We start from the raw sequence: 15,553 nt of genomic DNA on the forward strand, positions 1-15,553 counted from the left end.
TCCGACGAGGACTGTAAGAGCAAGAAGAAGAAGTGTCTCTGCGACGGAGCATGTGGCATGTCCTGCATCAAACCAGGTTAGTGGCCTTATAAACAAGCGATACTTTTTTATTTTATACATAAAAAAAATACGATGTCTTGAGGGTTCAATGACCTCTGTGGTCCTATGGTTTATTCTGTGAACGCGCTGGTCCTAAACCTAGGTCCCAATTGAACCAATTTATTAAACCGGGTGTCTTAGGCAGGAATAAATTAAAAGTGGGATCAATCAATACTGTATTGCTTTTTCTACAATGCTTTACAGGGTGGTAGGTTTAATATTTAACAGATCATTGTAGACCCTAGATAGGGCACAGTAAACTGGTGAGAAAGACATACTTTTAATAATAAATTAATCTTTTAAATCATTATCCCGAATAAATTCTCAAATAGCATAATAAAAATTTTCTATTAGCAGTCTCTTTACTTTTTTTATAAATATTATATCGCTTTTCTCATCTACTAACGACCTTGGTAATTTATTATAAACTTTTATCGACATTAGGAGAGGACTAGAAGAGCTCATTTTAAGTCGGTTGCTGGGTGTTATCAATTTATGTCCATGCCGTAATGTATAACGTGTAGCAATATCTCTTCGCCTAGAGAAATATTCTGGACACTTACGTACGAATTTGCATGCCTCTAAAGTACACGGATCTGAAAATTTTTAGAAATCGTGTTTTGATACCATATAGTAATCAGGGTATATCCTCAATTTTACTATATATTTTTTTCAAAGTGATAGATTCAACACTTTCACTGTTTGAGGTAGTATATAAATAAATAAAAATAAAATAATTTTATTTCAGACTTAGGTGGTCCATACAAAAGTGTTAGTAACAAATTGAAAAACTCTTACGAAAGCTAAGTGTTATTACAATAAAATAAGACATTCACATATAATATAACCCTTAAGCTGAGAATTAAGATTTAAGCTGATGCATAAAAAGGTAAACCTTTTTGTCTACGTGATACAATGTAAATGCAGATGGTGTTATTTAAGACTAAACTGTTAAGTCAATGTAGATAAATAAAGTCATTATTTATTTAGTACAGACATAGCAACTGCCCGCTCTCCGCGCGGACCGTAGCTAGTAAAATTGAAATAACGACAAATCAAATGTTCGTCCCACTTATCATCAGTTTTGTTTTTATTATAAACTAATCTACTACGTACATACGTTCTCAATATTTCTGCTATCTTACCGCTACTGTTTAGCCATTTTAATTTGAAATAGTAGAATATTATCAGTACGTGTGGCGCATTATAAGTTTCCGGAATGAATAAGAAAAAATACTATAAATGGTCAGAAATTAATTTATTGTTTCTCAAAATATTCTCCGTCAGAGTTAATACACTTTTTCATACTAATGAACCAATTTTTAAAACATTTATGCCACTCCTCCGTGACAATCTCTGAAACATATTTTTCATACACTTCGACAGACTCTTCAGGTGATGAAAATCGTTGACCGCGTATCTAGTTCTTAATTTTTGGTAATAAATAAAAGTCGCAAGATGCCAGGTCGGGATTGTACACGGGATAGCTCATAAGGTCAACGTTATTCACCTTCAAAAATTCATTTGTCTGTCTGACCTTATGAGAACTCACATTATCGTGGTGCAAGATGATACGGCATTTACAGTTATTTTTACGGAGTTATTTCAATAACTTCCGGCAAACAAATGGTCGTGTACCAATCGCTATTCATGGTACAACGATTTTCCAAAGCAACAGTAGCCACGTTTTTTGAAAAAAGAAGCAATCATCCGCTTAAAGGCACTTTGCACGCGCGCCACTTTGGTTGGTTTCGGCTCATCTAGAAAGACCCATACGCTCGATTGCTGCTTTGTTTTGAGATTGTAACTATAAATCCGTGTTTTGTCACCTGTTACTATGTCCCACACCAAATTTAACGCTCCTTCGTTGAATCTGGTAAGCATGGCATTGCACCAAGTGACGCGATCCGTTTTTTAAGCCTCAGTCAAATTGTGTGGGATCCACCGAGAGCACAGCTTTTTCACACCCAAATGTTTGTGTAGTATTGATTGTATTTGACTCATGCCTGTGCCTAAAAGTCACATGCCTGTCTGTTTTGATCATTCGGCGCACAGCATCGATGTTTTTGTTGTTCACAGCAGTGGACGGGCGACCATCTCGAAATTCGTCACTAAGATTCACACGACCGCGTTTGAATTCTGCAAACCAGCTATAAATAGTCGTCTTGCATGGTGCTTCATTGCCAAAAGCAGTTTGAAACGTAAAAACGTTTGAAAAGTAGTTTGAAGCTCCGCTGAGCTGTTCAATTACACTTAAAGTCGTAGAAAATCATAGTTAAATCCACGGCGATGTAGATGAATTTTAGACCAATTTCTAAAATGACGCCACAATGTAAAAACCAGTGACAGTCAGATGAAACAAACTGTATTCTACAGCCGAAGAGTTCCATTTTCAAATGTTGTAATTACTTTTTAAATATTGTTTATGTAGGTGGCCAGTTCCGAAAACTTATAGTACGTTATGTAATAATGTTATGTAGTATGTTTTGTGCTGTAGCAATTAAGAAACCCATTGCCAGTAGTAATCTATATTGTCTTTGTCCAAATCTTTTGCATTAATTTTTAAGTTGGTACATTATATTACCCATATAATGCAAAATGCAAATATGCAAAATATTACAGCACTGGGCTTTTGACGGCGCTGGCCGGAAGCCACCTAGAATTTTTGTGTAATTGTCCGTGAAAAAAAAAACCTGTGGTGCCCTTGTGTTGTGTCTTCAACTGTATTTGTGGTTCTAATTTGGTCCCGCTAATACTGTCTATTACACCAACTATGCTTTTAAAGGTACTAATATACCAACGATACCTTTTTCTCGTTTGTTTTATAATAAATGTTCAAATATTTTTTCCCTTAGCTCGTTTCATCCGGACACTTCCAATTTCCCTGTTGCCATAAAAAAATGACTTAGCTCGGTTTAAAATCATTCTGAATTTCCTTCGGCGAAGGCGAATGCCGACTGACTATAAAAAAGACGTTTCTTCATCGCTAATTGTAGCGCTTCCCTTATTACCCAGTCCGTAATTTTTGTTACACGATAATGAAATTTAGGAAAGAACTGTTAAAAATATCTTTTTTGTGAGGGCTTTTTGGAGTTTTATATTCTTTGATAACTTAAAGTCTTTTGTAACTCAATTTTTGTTGAGAACTTTGACGTTTAAACGACAAAGTACTGACGAATTTAGTGGAAAACACACCAGTGGCAAGCACGCTACAGAACCTTACATAAAATACATGTATGGGTACACTGCTGAAGTAAAACTGACACATGGAAATAAAACAATATGCGCTCTAAACGGCATTTTGAAAAATAGATGCAAGCTGAAATCTAACTTGCATCTATTTGAATTTCCTTAGAATAAAAACTTAAATTGAAATTTAAAAAGCCCCCGAAACAAAACAGTGTCTCCAAAAAGAGGCCACTGAAAATCAGCATCACAGCCTTTTCTTCGTGGTGACAATAGCTGAGTGGAATCCTATTACATACGCCACAGCCGCACACATGACATTCAATCTAATTGTGTCGAATATTTAATGTTTGCTTTGTTGTTGTGTACGATTTTATTTATAGTCCTTTTTTTGTTATTTTATTTAAATTTTTTGTTTTAATTTAGTTTCATCTTTTTTTTATCTCTTTTGCTGTGTTTTTTTTTTGTTGTGGCGTAGTAATAAACGATTTCTATTCTATTCTATTTTATTCTAAAAAATCAAGCCATCGTAAGCCAACAACTGGTCAAGATGAGCCCAAATTCGATAGTTCTATTAGAAGTTGTCGAGGAAATAGCGGGCTTTACACAGACACGCTATCGCGCGGAATACAGCAATGTCACAGCGTGCATGTAACAGTCACATAAACAACTATATTGCCCACACACACGAACAAGAATAGTATATAAATAACTTAAAATTAATGTGGGCAAAGGCGGTCTTGTCGCTAAGAGCGACCTCTAGCAACAACAACCTTTGAGGTAGAGGAAAGCTAATCGGAGCGGGAGACGCAGTGTGTTTAATTTTACAAATAAAAAAAATAAAGTTTATTGTATAAATAAAAAAAATACAAAATAAATAAATAAAATAAAAACACTGTGATTTACCAAATATTTAATAAATAACGATATATTATTATAGATATATAAATATATTTATATATAAATATACCTAAATAAACTTATAGTTACTAATAAATATATACACGTTGCAGAATAGGACCGTGTTAGAAGATATTTACGCAATCCATTTCAGTTTTGAAAATAGGGAGCGACTTGGAACGGCGGATTTCAAATGGGAGATCTCGTAAAGGAATCTTTGTAATACTCAGCGCGAGTGAAAGGAGGCTTCAGTAGGTTATCCATTTTGGACCCTAGTTCACGGTTGTGATCATCCCCGAAAACAATCGTTAAGGTATGGTGAAGTACAAGGGTCATGACCATTATAGAGAAAGCTGAGAACGTGCACCTCACGGTGCAACTTGATAGGGAGCCACTGAAGCCTTCTCCTAAATTCGGATACATGATCGAACTTGCATTGTAGTGTCATTACATTTACATTCTCATGTTAGGTTGGTTGTGCAGTGAGGTAGTTGGGATGTCATCTGGTTAGCGACGTATACGGAACAGGAACATTTTTAGATAGTGTGTTTACTCGTTCATGGTGCAAATAGATGTGAATTAATAAATCAATTACAATATAAGGAATCTTATGCCTATTCAACATTTAAATTTAAAGAAGTCAGGTTGCTTCGACACATTACAACATAGTATACCAAATTTCAAATCAATCGGACAACTTAAAATAAATATTAATTTTTACCGGCTTTTACAGAAGATTTTTTAGAGATGCGCCGAGTAAAAGTTTTACCAAGTAACCGAGTACCGAATATTACTCGGTTTAACATTTGTCGAGAAGAGTACTCGGCCGAGTTACTCGGTTCATTACAACCGGAACGCGATGATCCCAATAGTTCCATTGCTCTAGAATTAGACCGATATGTCAATGAAAGTTTGTTGTTGCGAGAACAGAGTCCTTTCCTATGGTGGGCAGGGCATAAAACAAGATATCCAAAACTGGCATAGTTAGCACGACTGTTTTACGTACACCTGCAAGTATAGCGAGTAATGTGTATGAAGAAAAAAGGAACAGACTATTACCTGAACGCGTTAATAATTTAAACTTTCTTTTTAAATTTACTAAATTGCTACAAATTATTACAATTGTCTAGAATTTGTAGTAATAAGTCTCTTTTGATTATTTTCAATATATTGTTGGTTTTACTTTATTATGTCTATAGCTGTAATACTTTATTTTAACCGAGTAACTCTTCTCATGAACTGAGTTACTCGGCTGAGTACGAGTAGAAAAAAAAACGGCTGAGTACACCGAGTACCGAGTAGCAAACGAGTACTCGGTGCATCTCTAGAGTTTTTCAATTCCACTGTATTTTTTTGTACGATTGTTACGCGATTTGTGAACCGATTTTGATGATTATGATTGGTCCTATTTCAATTTGAAGAAAATTTTTCACCTCTAATGGTGGCAAACTAGGGGGTGAATTCGATTTGGCGCACTTTCCGGTAACCGTTTCCGGATTACGCGTCGCCTTTCGCGTCTCGCAAGTCGCGCGTTAATTTAATATAAAATAAGAACAGTAGGACAAAATTTCACACAGTTCCTACGTTGACAAGCGCCCGATGGCGACTAACGGGGCAGCGGGTAGCGCGTGTCGTTAAACCACTAGGCAATTTGCAAATTATGGAAAAAAATATGAATTTAATAACTATGTGGGCATCAGTTGGAAACAAAAATCTAGCAGGTTCCTTGTAGTAGGTACTTAAAGAGAAATAATACTTGTTTTAGACTAGTTTATCCTGTTTTCCGGATTTTATATAATCAGGTAAAGTACACCCTATCGTATAAAGTAAAATATTACACATTCTTTAGAGAACATCCTTAGATGTATCGTATATATTTTATAAGACTAATATCTAATAGTAAATACTTAGACCGTTTCATCGAGCCATCGAGTATATAACCGGAAATAGAGACGAAATGTAATTTTATTTGTTTGAAAACTATTCTGCCAAATCATAACGTTGACAACTGCGCTCCGATTGGCCAGTCCAAATTCGAAACAATTGACGGGTGTCGTCAATTGTTTCACTTCAAATCGACCACTTTATAATGGACGAAAATTGAAAAATTACATATCTTATATTTAATTGCCGATGAAATGTGATTCCGTTTGTTTTGTAATTAGATGTTTTGCTGTTTTTCACATACCACCGAATTGAACTGCCCCACTATTTGTTAGAGATTTTATCTTTATTACAATAAATACAGAATGTTTTTCGAATATACGGAGACGTACGCACAGGTCAGTTGCTGGCGTTGTACTATTTCAGCTTTCAAATTTGCGATTTCAGCGCAAACGAGAGTTGATGTTTAAAAGTGATATAATGCACATATGCCTGAAGAGTTGCCAGGGATGGATGACCCTTATTTCGTCTCTGTTTCTGGTTATATAATTGATGGAGCTGTTTATCCCGCTTCCCCTCCGGTACCTAGCTTTAAAGCGATTCTCAATCATTATGTCGACAACGTCAAGCTCAGTCGACGAGGACAAACCTTTTATCTGTCATTATTTTTAGATCTCTTTGCAATTTCAGATCGAGTATCTATAAGCAGCATGTTCATTTGTAACTTATAACGATAGACAAATCTAGAGGAAGTTGTAGAGTCAACTAACTTTATCTCTGTCTTTGTGTAGTATTTGTTGGGTGTGATATATAATATAATATAATAACATTTATTGTCACAAAATAGATTACAACATATTGATGAAGTCCCTGACTCCTGAGCTAGGTATAACCTGTGTGACACGAGCCAGTGCCCTCTCCCAAATTTTGACAAGGCTTAAGTCTATTTCATGAGAAAAATATAAATTAAAAATTTAATACAAAAAATCAAGTGAAAGAATCTATTATTAAAAGTCTCGATAAAAAGTACTCTAAGTAATAATTATATAACAAGTTGGATACATTGTAATATGCAAATGGTGATAAATATATCTATGTAATTTTGTGTACGAGTGTGTGTGTGTGTGTGTGGGTGTATGTGTTTGTCTGAGTTAGTGTGGGTATTGGAATATTTCGTGATGGAAAATTTATGCCACATAAACAAAAAACATTCGCTATAATTTTAAGATAAGGAACAATTTTTGGTTTAATTAAAAAATAATAATAAAATTTATAGCAATTACTACAGTTCGGTTTCATGGTAATCTAAAGCTAAAAGCCAATTCTTGACTTTGACTTTAACTTCATGAGCAGATAAAGGATATATGTTGAGAGTTTTATTCATTTTATTATACAGATAACAAGCCCTAATACTTAGCTGTCGTCTATATATGAGTTGAGTACCCTCTTTTATGTGTGATTATAGCTAGCTGGTCTATACATGAAATGGTAAGGGAAAACTGTAAATTACAAACAACCCTACGTTCCTACCTAATAGCCTAGCTCTAAGACGGAAGGTGGGAAGGATAAGAGATGCAAGGAGTGGCTTTTCTCATTGCCAGCCTCTCAGACTCACGAGACTGATCAGATAGTAGTAGTAGATCACCTTGTGAAAGAATTCGTCCAGGGAAGTACTGCCACCTTACCTATTTCTACCGCCAAGCAGTAATGTCAGCATTACTGTGTTCCGGTTTTGAAAAGTAAGGGTGCTGGTGAAATTACAGGCACATGGGACTTGCCAACTTATGTCTCAGGGTGTCGGGCGTAGTAGCAGTGCCCAGATCTTTGCGGTTTAAAGCTCTGAATGCACTGCAATTGTTATGGACAGGCGTGAGCTTACCATCATGAGCATGCCGTCTCTTGATGTTGTATAAAAAAAAGATGCTGGACCGCAGTGAGATGGTGCTGCAGTCAGGAGAGCTCCGTCGTCAATGTGACAGCGTTGATGTCTGGATCCAAAGAGATCTTTATTTCTAAAAACTAGACTATTTATACAAATTCTATATCAATGTATACGTTTATTTAAACAACATAATTTTTAAATGTAAAAACAAAGGAAATGTCTACTCAGCAGGCTGCATATTGCTATTCGGTCAGTGCACTGCTGAGTAATCTATTATTGTCATGTGGTAATTTATGTCTGGCCAAGTTGTCTGTTCATGTCACGTGAACAGACGTTATCTACATTTTGTGAATGTTTTTGTCACAAGGTCACATCTGCAAAATGACAACTTTTGTAGAGAGAGGTTTAAAAATTGTACGTAAAAAATTTGACCATAACTTTTTTATGCTTGAACGGTTACAAAAATTTCGCGTATTTCGAGTCATTACCGCCGACTTTAAATTTTCTATATATTGCTAGCGAATCGTGATATTAATTTATTTCTCACCTCACTAGCTCGAAATTTTTTTCTTTCTTATTAGAAATCTGAAGCGTTTTTTACGCGCTACCTGGAAAAGATTTTCAAAATACGAACTTGACTATGGATTGCGGTGTTCCTTTTTCTTTCGATGAAAAAAAAAAAAGATTTGTCACACTTATTTATGTAATAGTAAATCCGTTGGTATATTTTATTCTTATTATTGTAGATGTTAAATTGACTGTGTTAATTAAATTATTTTAATTCATCGAAGAACTAAAATAATTTCAATAATCATCTGGCACGGTATGTAAAAAGACGTCGATTCGAATCCGACCGGATCGAAGGAATTTTTTCTGAGTGTTTTTTCTGAGTGTTCGATCTTTGTATTAATAATTATAACAAACTAGTGGAGTAATTTCACAAAAAAATAATTGAATATCAATTCAATAAAAATTTAATTAATACAGTGAATAGCGACATCTCTCGCCAGGACTGGTAGCTGTAAAGGCTAACTGGGTGATAAATCTGTCATAGATTTCTCATAGATGGCGCTACGACTAAAAAGTCGTTGAAAGACCAAGTACACAGACACGACGCAAGCACATAGAAGAATTCGTGAGGTCGGTTGGTTCGTTCCGTGGCTTAGTTGGTATAGCGTCTGGCACGGTATGCAAGAAGACGTCGGTTCGAATCCGACCGGATCGAAGGAATTTTTTCTGAGTGTTTTTTCTGAGTGTTCGATCTTTGTATTAATAATTATAATAATCACCTAATTAGACAAAATTATAAGTACAAGCAAGAAAAATTGATGAGGTGCAAATTCAGAACGCGTCCGAAAGTAAACTTTTTCTTTTGATTATAAAAACTTATGTTCTATAGTTCAACTGTTTTGCTTTCATCTACCATTTTCCTCGTTATACTGAGGTGAAAAGTTGTGTGTTTTGTTAGTTAGCAAAGTAGCTTTGCGTATCGTGGCTAGAAACCCTCGCTACGCTCAGGAATCTATTTTTTTTTTAATTTATACAATTTTATTTTTTTTTACATTTTTTTTATATTAGTAAAATTGGCACACTACGTCTCCCGCTCCGATTAGCTTTCCTCTAACTCTAAGGTAGTCTGGAAGAGATCGCTCTTAGCGATAACACCGCCTTTGCCCACATTAGCTTTAAGTTGTTTATGTACTATTCTTGTTCCTGTGTGTGAGCCATAAAGTGTTTATCTATCTATCTATTTTTGAATCAATCTTAGTTTTCTTCGCTTGCTCAGGTTTCAAAACAAACAATCGCGTCAAACAACAACTTAGCATCCTTACATAACAAAATAACTATTATTTTGTTAGAATACTTACTTTGCGTCATCAAGAATTAGTTTTATCGAAATAAGACATTTACATCGTCATCATCGAATCACCGGAAGGCTAACGGGCGGCCGCCATTGTGAAAACCATCTTTGAGTGGAAGTGACGTGGTTTTATTTTGTTTGGATTTATAGTGAAAGATCTTATAATTTAAAACAGTCACTGGAGTCTCATTTCTATGTCTATGAAAACCTCACAATATAAATGTGATAATAAATTCAACTCTAATATATAATATGAATTTCGTTAAGCCTTTTTTGGCGCTTTGCTGTTTTTACGAAAATTAGTGATGTACTATGCCGGTTGCGATAAGAAACGGGGTCGCTTACGTATTGATATTTAAATATTGATTCTGTGGGTTTCACCATTGACTTACAATTATATGGACGTCGGGTCCGCGCTAAAAAGTTTCCGAACTTATAGGGCGTTAAAATCGTATACAGAGCGTCATTCACGCTCTAGTCTTCGTTTGTTCGACTGACAACGAAGCAAGCAAAATAAGACAGTACTGCGATGACATTACAATTTAAATTCAACGTTTTAGCTTTTTCATATTCCTTGACATGTCACTACGTTTAAATAGGTTGACTTGGGACATTTTTTTCGTAGTTTTTGTATTAGACCCGTCGTCCATTTATTTGTAAGTCAATGGGTTTCACTAAAATATAATTAATAATTTCTATTTGGTGTAATTTTGGCGGGAAATGACGCGTCCTTATCCGTTATAATTTAAAATATCATTGGCAATAAATCGCAAAGATCTCATGTGCCTATAGTTTTACCAGCACCCTTACCCTTCCAAACCGAAATACAATAATGCTGACATTACTGCTTGGCGGCAGAAATAGGTAAGATGGTAGCAATTCCCTGGACGAGCTCTTTCACAAGGAGCTCTACTGCAACTCAAAATATATATAAGACTTATGGTGACTCGGAATTAGTAGAAGCGAAGCTGCAGAGCCTTGAACACCGCCTAAAGTTGCCTGCTTTTGCGGAATATATCACGGAGAGTGTGTGATGGAATTACACGAATTAATTCCACCTTGCCCTGTCAATCACCGGGGGTGTAGAAGTAGGCTTGACTTCCACCCCTATGTTGTGGATATTTCAAAGATTTGCACGAAGTTACGCTTCCACATTTATATGTCGAACGGCTATGTAGTGGAATTCCCTGCCTGCAGACTTGTTCCCTGAACGTTATAACTTGGGTCTTTTCAAGGCGAGACTGAATAGACATTATTTAGGTGTGGATGCTCCATAGTCGACCTCATCATCTTCAGGTCGGGTGTGTAATGGAACATATAACAACAAAAGGCATAATTTCATTTGATTAAGTGACGTAATGAACAAATGGTGTAAGTACTACCAGTATAATGTATTAAATAATATAACACAATATTTCGTTATACGAATAGTTGAAGGTTCCTACGTTATGTTGATAAGAATTTTTTTTATGCCATTAAATGTACAATCGTAAAATATAATTGTTTTTGTATATCCTTAAGTGCTTTTTGTGTTACAAAATATATTCATTAAAACTTTAAGCAGAATATTTAACTGCATATACTAACCCAACCTAAACCCACAGGAGGAGGTCGAAGCAATTAGGAAATGCAAACAAATTCGATTCTGGCAGCTTTGTCATATACTAACCTAATCTAAACCCACAAGAGGAGGTCGAACCAATTAGGAAATGCAAATAAATTCGGTTCATTCTCCTATGCACCTAAACACCACTAGAATTACATTTATTTTTCACATGCACATTTAACATTATACTCAGTGAATGTTATATCTGAAGTGTTTATATAAAATGAACATTATGCCATCGGTATATTAGATTGAAAGTTGTTATATCAATCGTCTCTTATACATAGTGGCCTTTATATCATGCAAGAATATGTCAAATTTATGTATGTCATAAATTAATTATATCTGTTGAACGTTATATCGACTAAAAATATGTCATTTGTTGTTATATATTACGAATCGCACCCCATCAGGTCAGATGGAGGTCAAATGCGCACTTACATTTACTAAAAAATATATATATTTATATACTCTACTCACATGCGCTTTGACAGACTAAACTCCGATGTAACATATTTCTTTTCCAGTAATACTACATGAGAGTATACATACGCACACAGGCACACGAGCACACACATGCACACACACACACACATATTGTCACTTGCTAACTTATGTATTTGTTGTTAAGTTGCTTATACACTTAGAGAGATACAGCATGGTGAACAGTAACAGAGAGACTCCACCCAGCTCTCCCCAATGTACTTTTTGATTTACATGAGATGTAACTACTCATACACATTTTTGAGAGAAATAAATCATCTTATGTTGTATTTGTATTGTACATAGACTTCATAAATCAGTCAAAGAGATAGTGTGGTAGCTTGTGGACTTAAATCCAGCAAGTATTGTTATTATACATATAGGTCTGTAACCACAAGAGTTAAGAAGGGTAGGAAGTGCTACCCATCAACGGCCGGCTTAGCGCAACTGGCCGCAGACGGAGATTAAAAATAATGTAAACGTTCATCCATAGAAGGCACTTGACCTTTTTCGACTTTGCCTTTAGATATTTCATACCCTTTGTGTGATAAATCCACGTGAACATACGGAAGAAGTGCTTTTTTCAGTTTTTTCATCATAAAAAGTGACGGGACGAGCAAGCCGTATGCCTGGTAGTAAGCGACACGCCTGTCCATGCAGTTGCAGTACCTCTCTGAGCTTATAGCAGCGATACAAAAGCGATGCAGTCGTTAATCCTATACCTTTACACACGCGCGATTTGTTTATTACACTTGGGATTTATTTATTTATTTTAGGAAGGTTTACAGCTATAAGTTAAAAATGGTGAATAAACCTAAACAATATCAAACAAGCCTATTACAAACCTCCACATTTGGATATCAAAATTATAAACCAATAAGTAATGCTGATCTTACTTACATTTTTATAGTGAAAGCGGTCATAAAAATAAATATGTCGTATATATTTCGATTGCCTATTTATGTTACATATAAATCTATATCCATATGTACCTATATACCTTACATCTATTGTACAAAATATAAGAGAAGTTTGAGCATAGCTGCAATTATTGTTGTCCATAGTAATTCAAACCTACAGTTCGTATAATGCTCGCAATTCTTGTCGCCAGCAGATGGAAGTCATAGTCGATGCTGTACTTATTAAATGGTTCACATCCATGCTACATGAATGTGTTTTGTCGGTAAATTTTGTGATAAAGTGGCATATGAGGCAAGGGACGCCACCTCAAAGCCAGTGTCTTAGTGCCAAGACCAATTTTTGACGGTAATTCCGGACAGTCAATGTTGCCATTAGCCAGGTTGGATACAAAACAAACGTCATTCACTTCGCGATGCATCTGAAGAGGTAGAAAGTATTGCCGCTTGCATCGGTGCTCATAGCTTAGAAACTGTTGTCTGGCGTATAATTAAGAAATCGCAGAAATCGTTTTTGTATATAACCGCGCGATATAAACACTGTACTGCATTGTATTTATAGACGATTGCATCGATGCAATCGCGCGTTTGTATCGATGCAAAAAGTCGCGGTCTGTCTCTTAATCGCAAAGATCCAAGGAGCACTGCCTCTGCGCTATAAGTTGACAAGTCCCAGTTGCCTGTAATTTCACCAGCACCCTGCAAAACCGGAGCGCAGTAATAATACTCACATCACTTCTTGGCGGCAGAAAGAGGTCGGTGGCAGTGCTTACGCACGCAATACGGACATTACTACTAACTTTGTCTATATAAGTTACGTTAATTGCTGTTTAATATTTCTTATCTGTTGTGAATGTGGAAATGAGTGCTACAACAATAACAAACAAGAAGAAGAGCTAGTAAATAATAAGAAATTGAAATGTTATATATATTATACGTATTGTAAGTCGAATGTGATTTACCATTATCATCGTCAACATTATATTTATTTATATTTTGATCTTAGAATAATAACGCATAGAATGATAGTTTCATATCAAACGAACTGTCACAAGTGAGGCAAAAATCAAATTCATGTAGGCTAGTTTTAGTAGTAGGTTAATTTTCGGTTTTAGTGAATATTTATATAAAAATACAAGTTGAAACGCGTTACTTCCTTGTCGAATGTGATGTTATTGACTCATTTACCGCACATTTCGTCATTTTTAGCTAAAATTCTTGAGCTGTCCGCGGTACAAGTGGACCTTGAGCACTGACGGCCCGCCCGCTCGTGTAGGCCCATTGGGCGCGCTTCAATTTGCCTCACTGAGCGTGTGCGGTCTAGGTTTCTATGCGTTATTATTTTAAGATTTTGATATGACTTAAGAATGATAATGTCAGCCCTCGCATGTACCACTGCAACAGATCAGTCAAAAGGAAACTTTGAAGTTCTTTACTATTAATCTGCTAAATAATAATTCATTTACATTTAGGCACTTAGTCACTACACATACTTAATTTTTCTGTTACGTAATTATTGATTTTTATTTTCCTATTTACACAGATCATTGAACAGATATATAATCTTCTTTGATGATCTACTTACTGCGTAAGGCAGTGAAGTTGATTCTTTATGGTAATACTATTTTATTTCCATCTATCGTAAATACGTTTGAAAACCCACTAAGCGTCGGGGTTTCAAAATGGCCACTGTAAAGATTCATCGATTTTCCGCGAAAAAATGACAGACAATAAAACTATTGAAAAAAAAATTATCTAAGAACTGGCAGTATGGCCAATTAGACACCCTTATTTTTCGTGAGGCAATACTTCTAGCAAACCTCGCGGGGGCAGTCGAACGTCTTCCGGGAAAACACCACAGTGGCCTTCTCGGGTGCTCATGTTGGAGAGGTCCGGGATCGACTTTGCGCAATGGAACCCAAGTGCTTAGGAGGAGCTACGTCCTCCCCCTTCCCTCCTCACGATGTCCTCCTCGCGGCTAACAAACCTACTAACGATCGCAACCTCGAAGGTACGCCGCCGCCGCCGTCTAGCGGAATAGACACACTCTCGATCACGCTCGGCGATCTGCAGCATCACTGCTTCGCAGAAGGAAATCACTGCCTCATGGGAAGCCAATTAGACACCTTAGCCTGTCCCGAAGGACGAACAATTTTACTACTACTCACTAACCGTCAATTGCGAGTTCCAATTAAATCCACAAATCTACTCTAAAGATATTGCATAGTACAAAAAATATAACTATGAATAAGGAATTATATAATAATAATAATATAATAATAACGCTCACAATCAACATAGCCCCGCACTAGGGAAACCCTGTGTCGCGGGTGCCATGGACACACACATAGACAACCACAAATTACACCCAAACTCACGAGAGAAATAAATGTAGGCCATACAAATATTTCTCCCGGCCCGGGAATCGAACCTGGGACCTCTGCGTGGCAGTCCGGCATGGTGACCGTTCGGCCACGGAGGCAGTTTAATTGGAATTCTACGCCATGAATTGACCCAACTCTGATATAATGACACATATGTCCATTTATAATGGACTGAAGTCTTGACGTAGGCGTATTTATCTAAGCTTTACCGTTTTCGTAACGGAAAGAATTAAAAAAAACAACAACAACCACTCTAACCGTCATTTCTAATTAAAATTCCGATGTCTATTTAAGGCTTTTCATTGGTTGCCCCAGAGCAAAACCTAGTAAGAGACAAATTTGAATACTACT

General features: G+C 36.1%; 1 protein-coding gene across 1 annotated transcript in view; it reads left to right on the plus strand.

Moving 5' to 3' along the window:
- The first annotated feature begins 6 nt into the window (after positions 1-6).
- Positions 7-15,553, plus strand: part of LOC113227732 — an 83,013-nt gene continuing 67,466 nt past the window's right edge. Inside the window, exon 1 of the mRNA XM_026460719.1 lies at positions 7-76. Coding sequence (XP_026316504.1) covers positions 58-76 — 19 coding nt within the window. The 5' untranslated portion in view covers positions 7-57. The remainder of the gene's footprint in view (positions 77-15,553) is intronic.

This window comes from Hyposmocoma kahamanoa, unplaced genomic scaffold, assembly GCF_003589595.1.
Source record: "Hyposmocoma kahamanoa isolate Upper Pololo Valley unplaced genomic scaffold, ASM358959v1 215, whole genome shotgun sequence".
Taxonomy (NCBI): Eukaryota; Metazoa; Arthropoda; class Insecta; order Lepidoptera; family Cosmopterigidae; genus Hyposmocoma; species Hyposmocoma kahamanoa.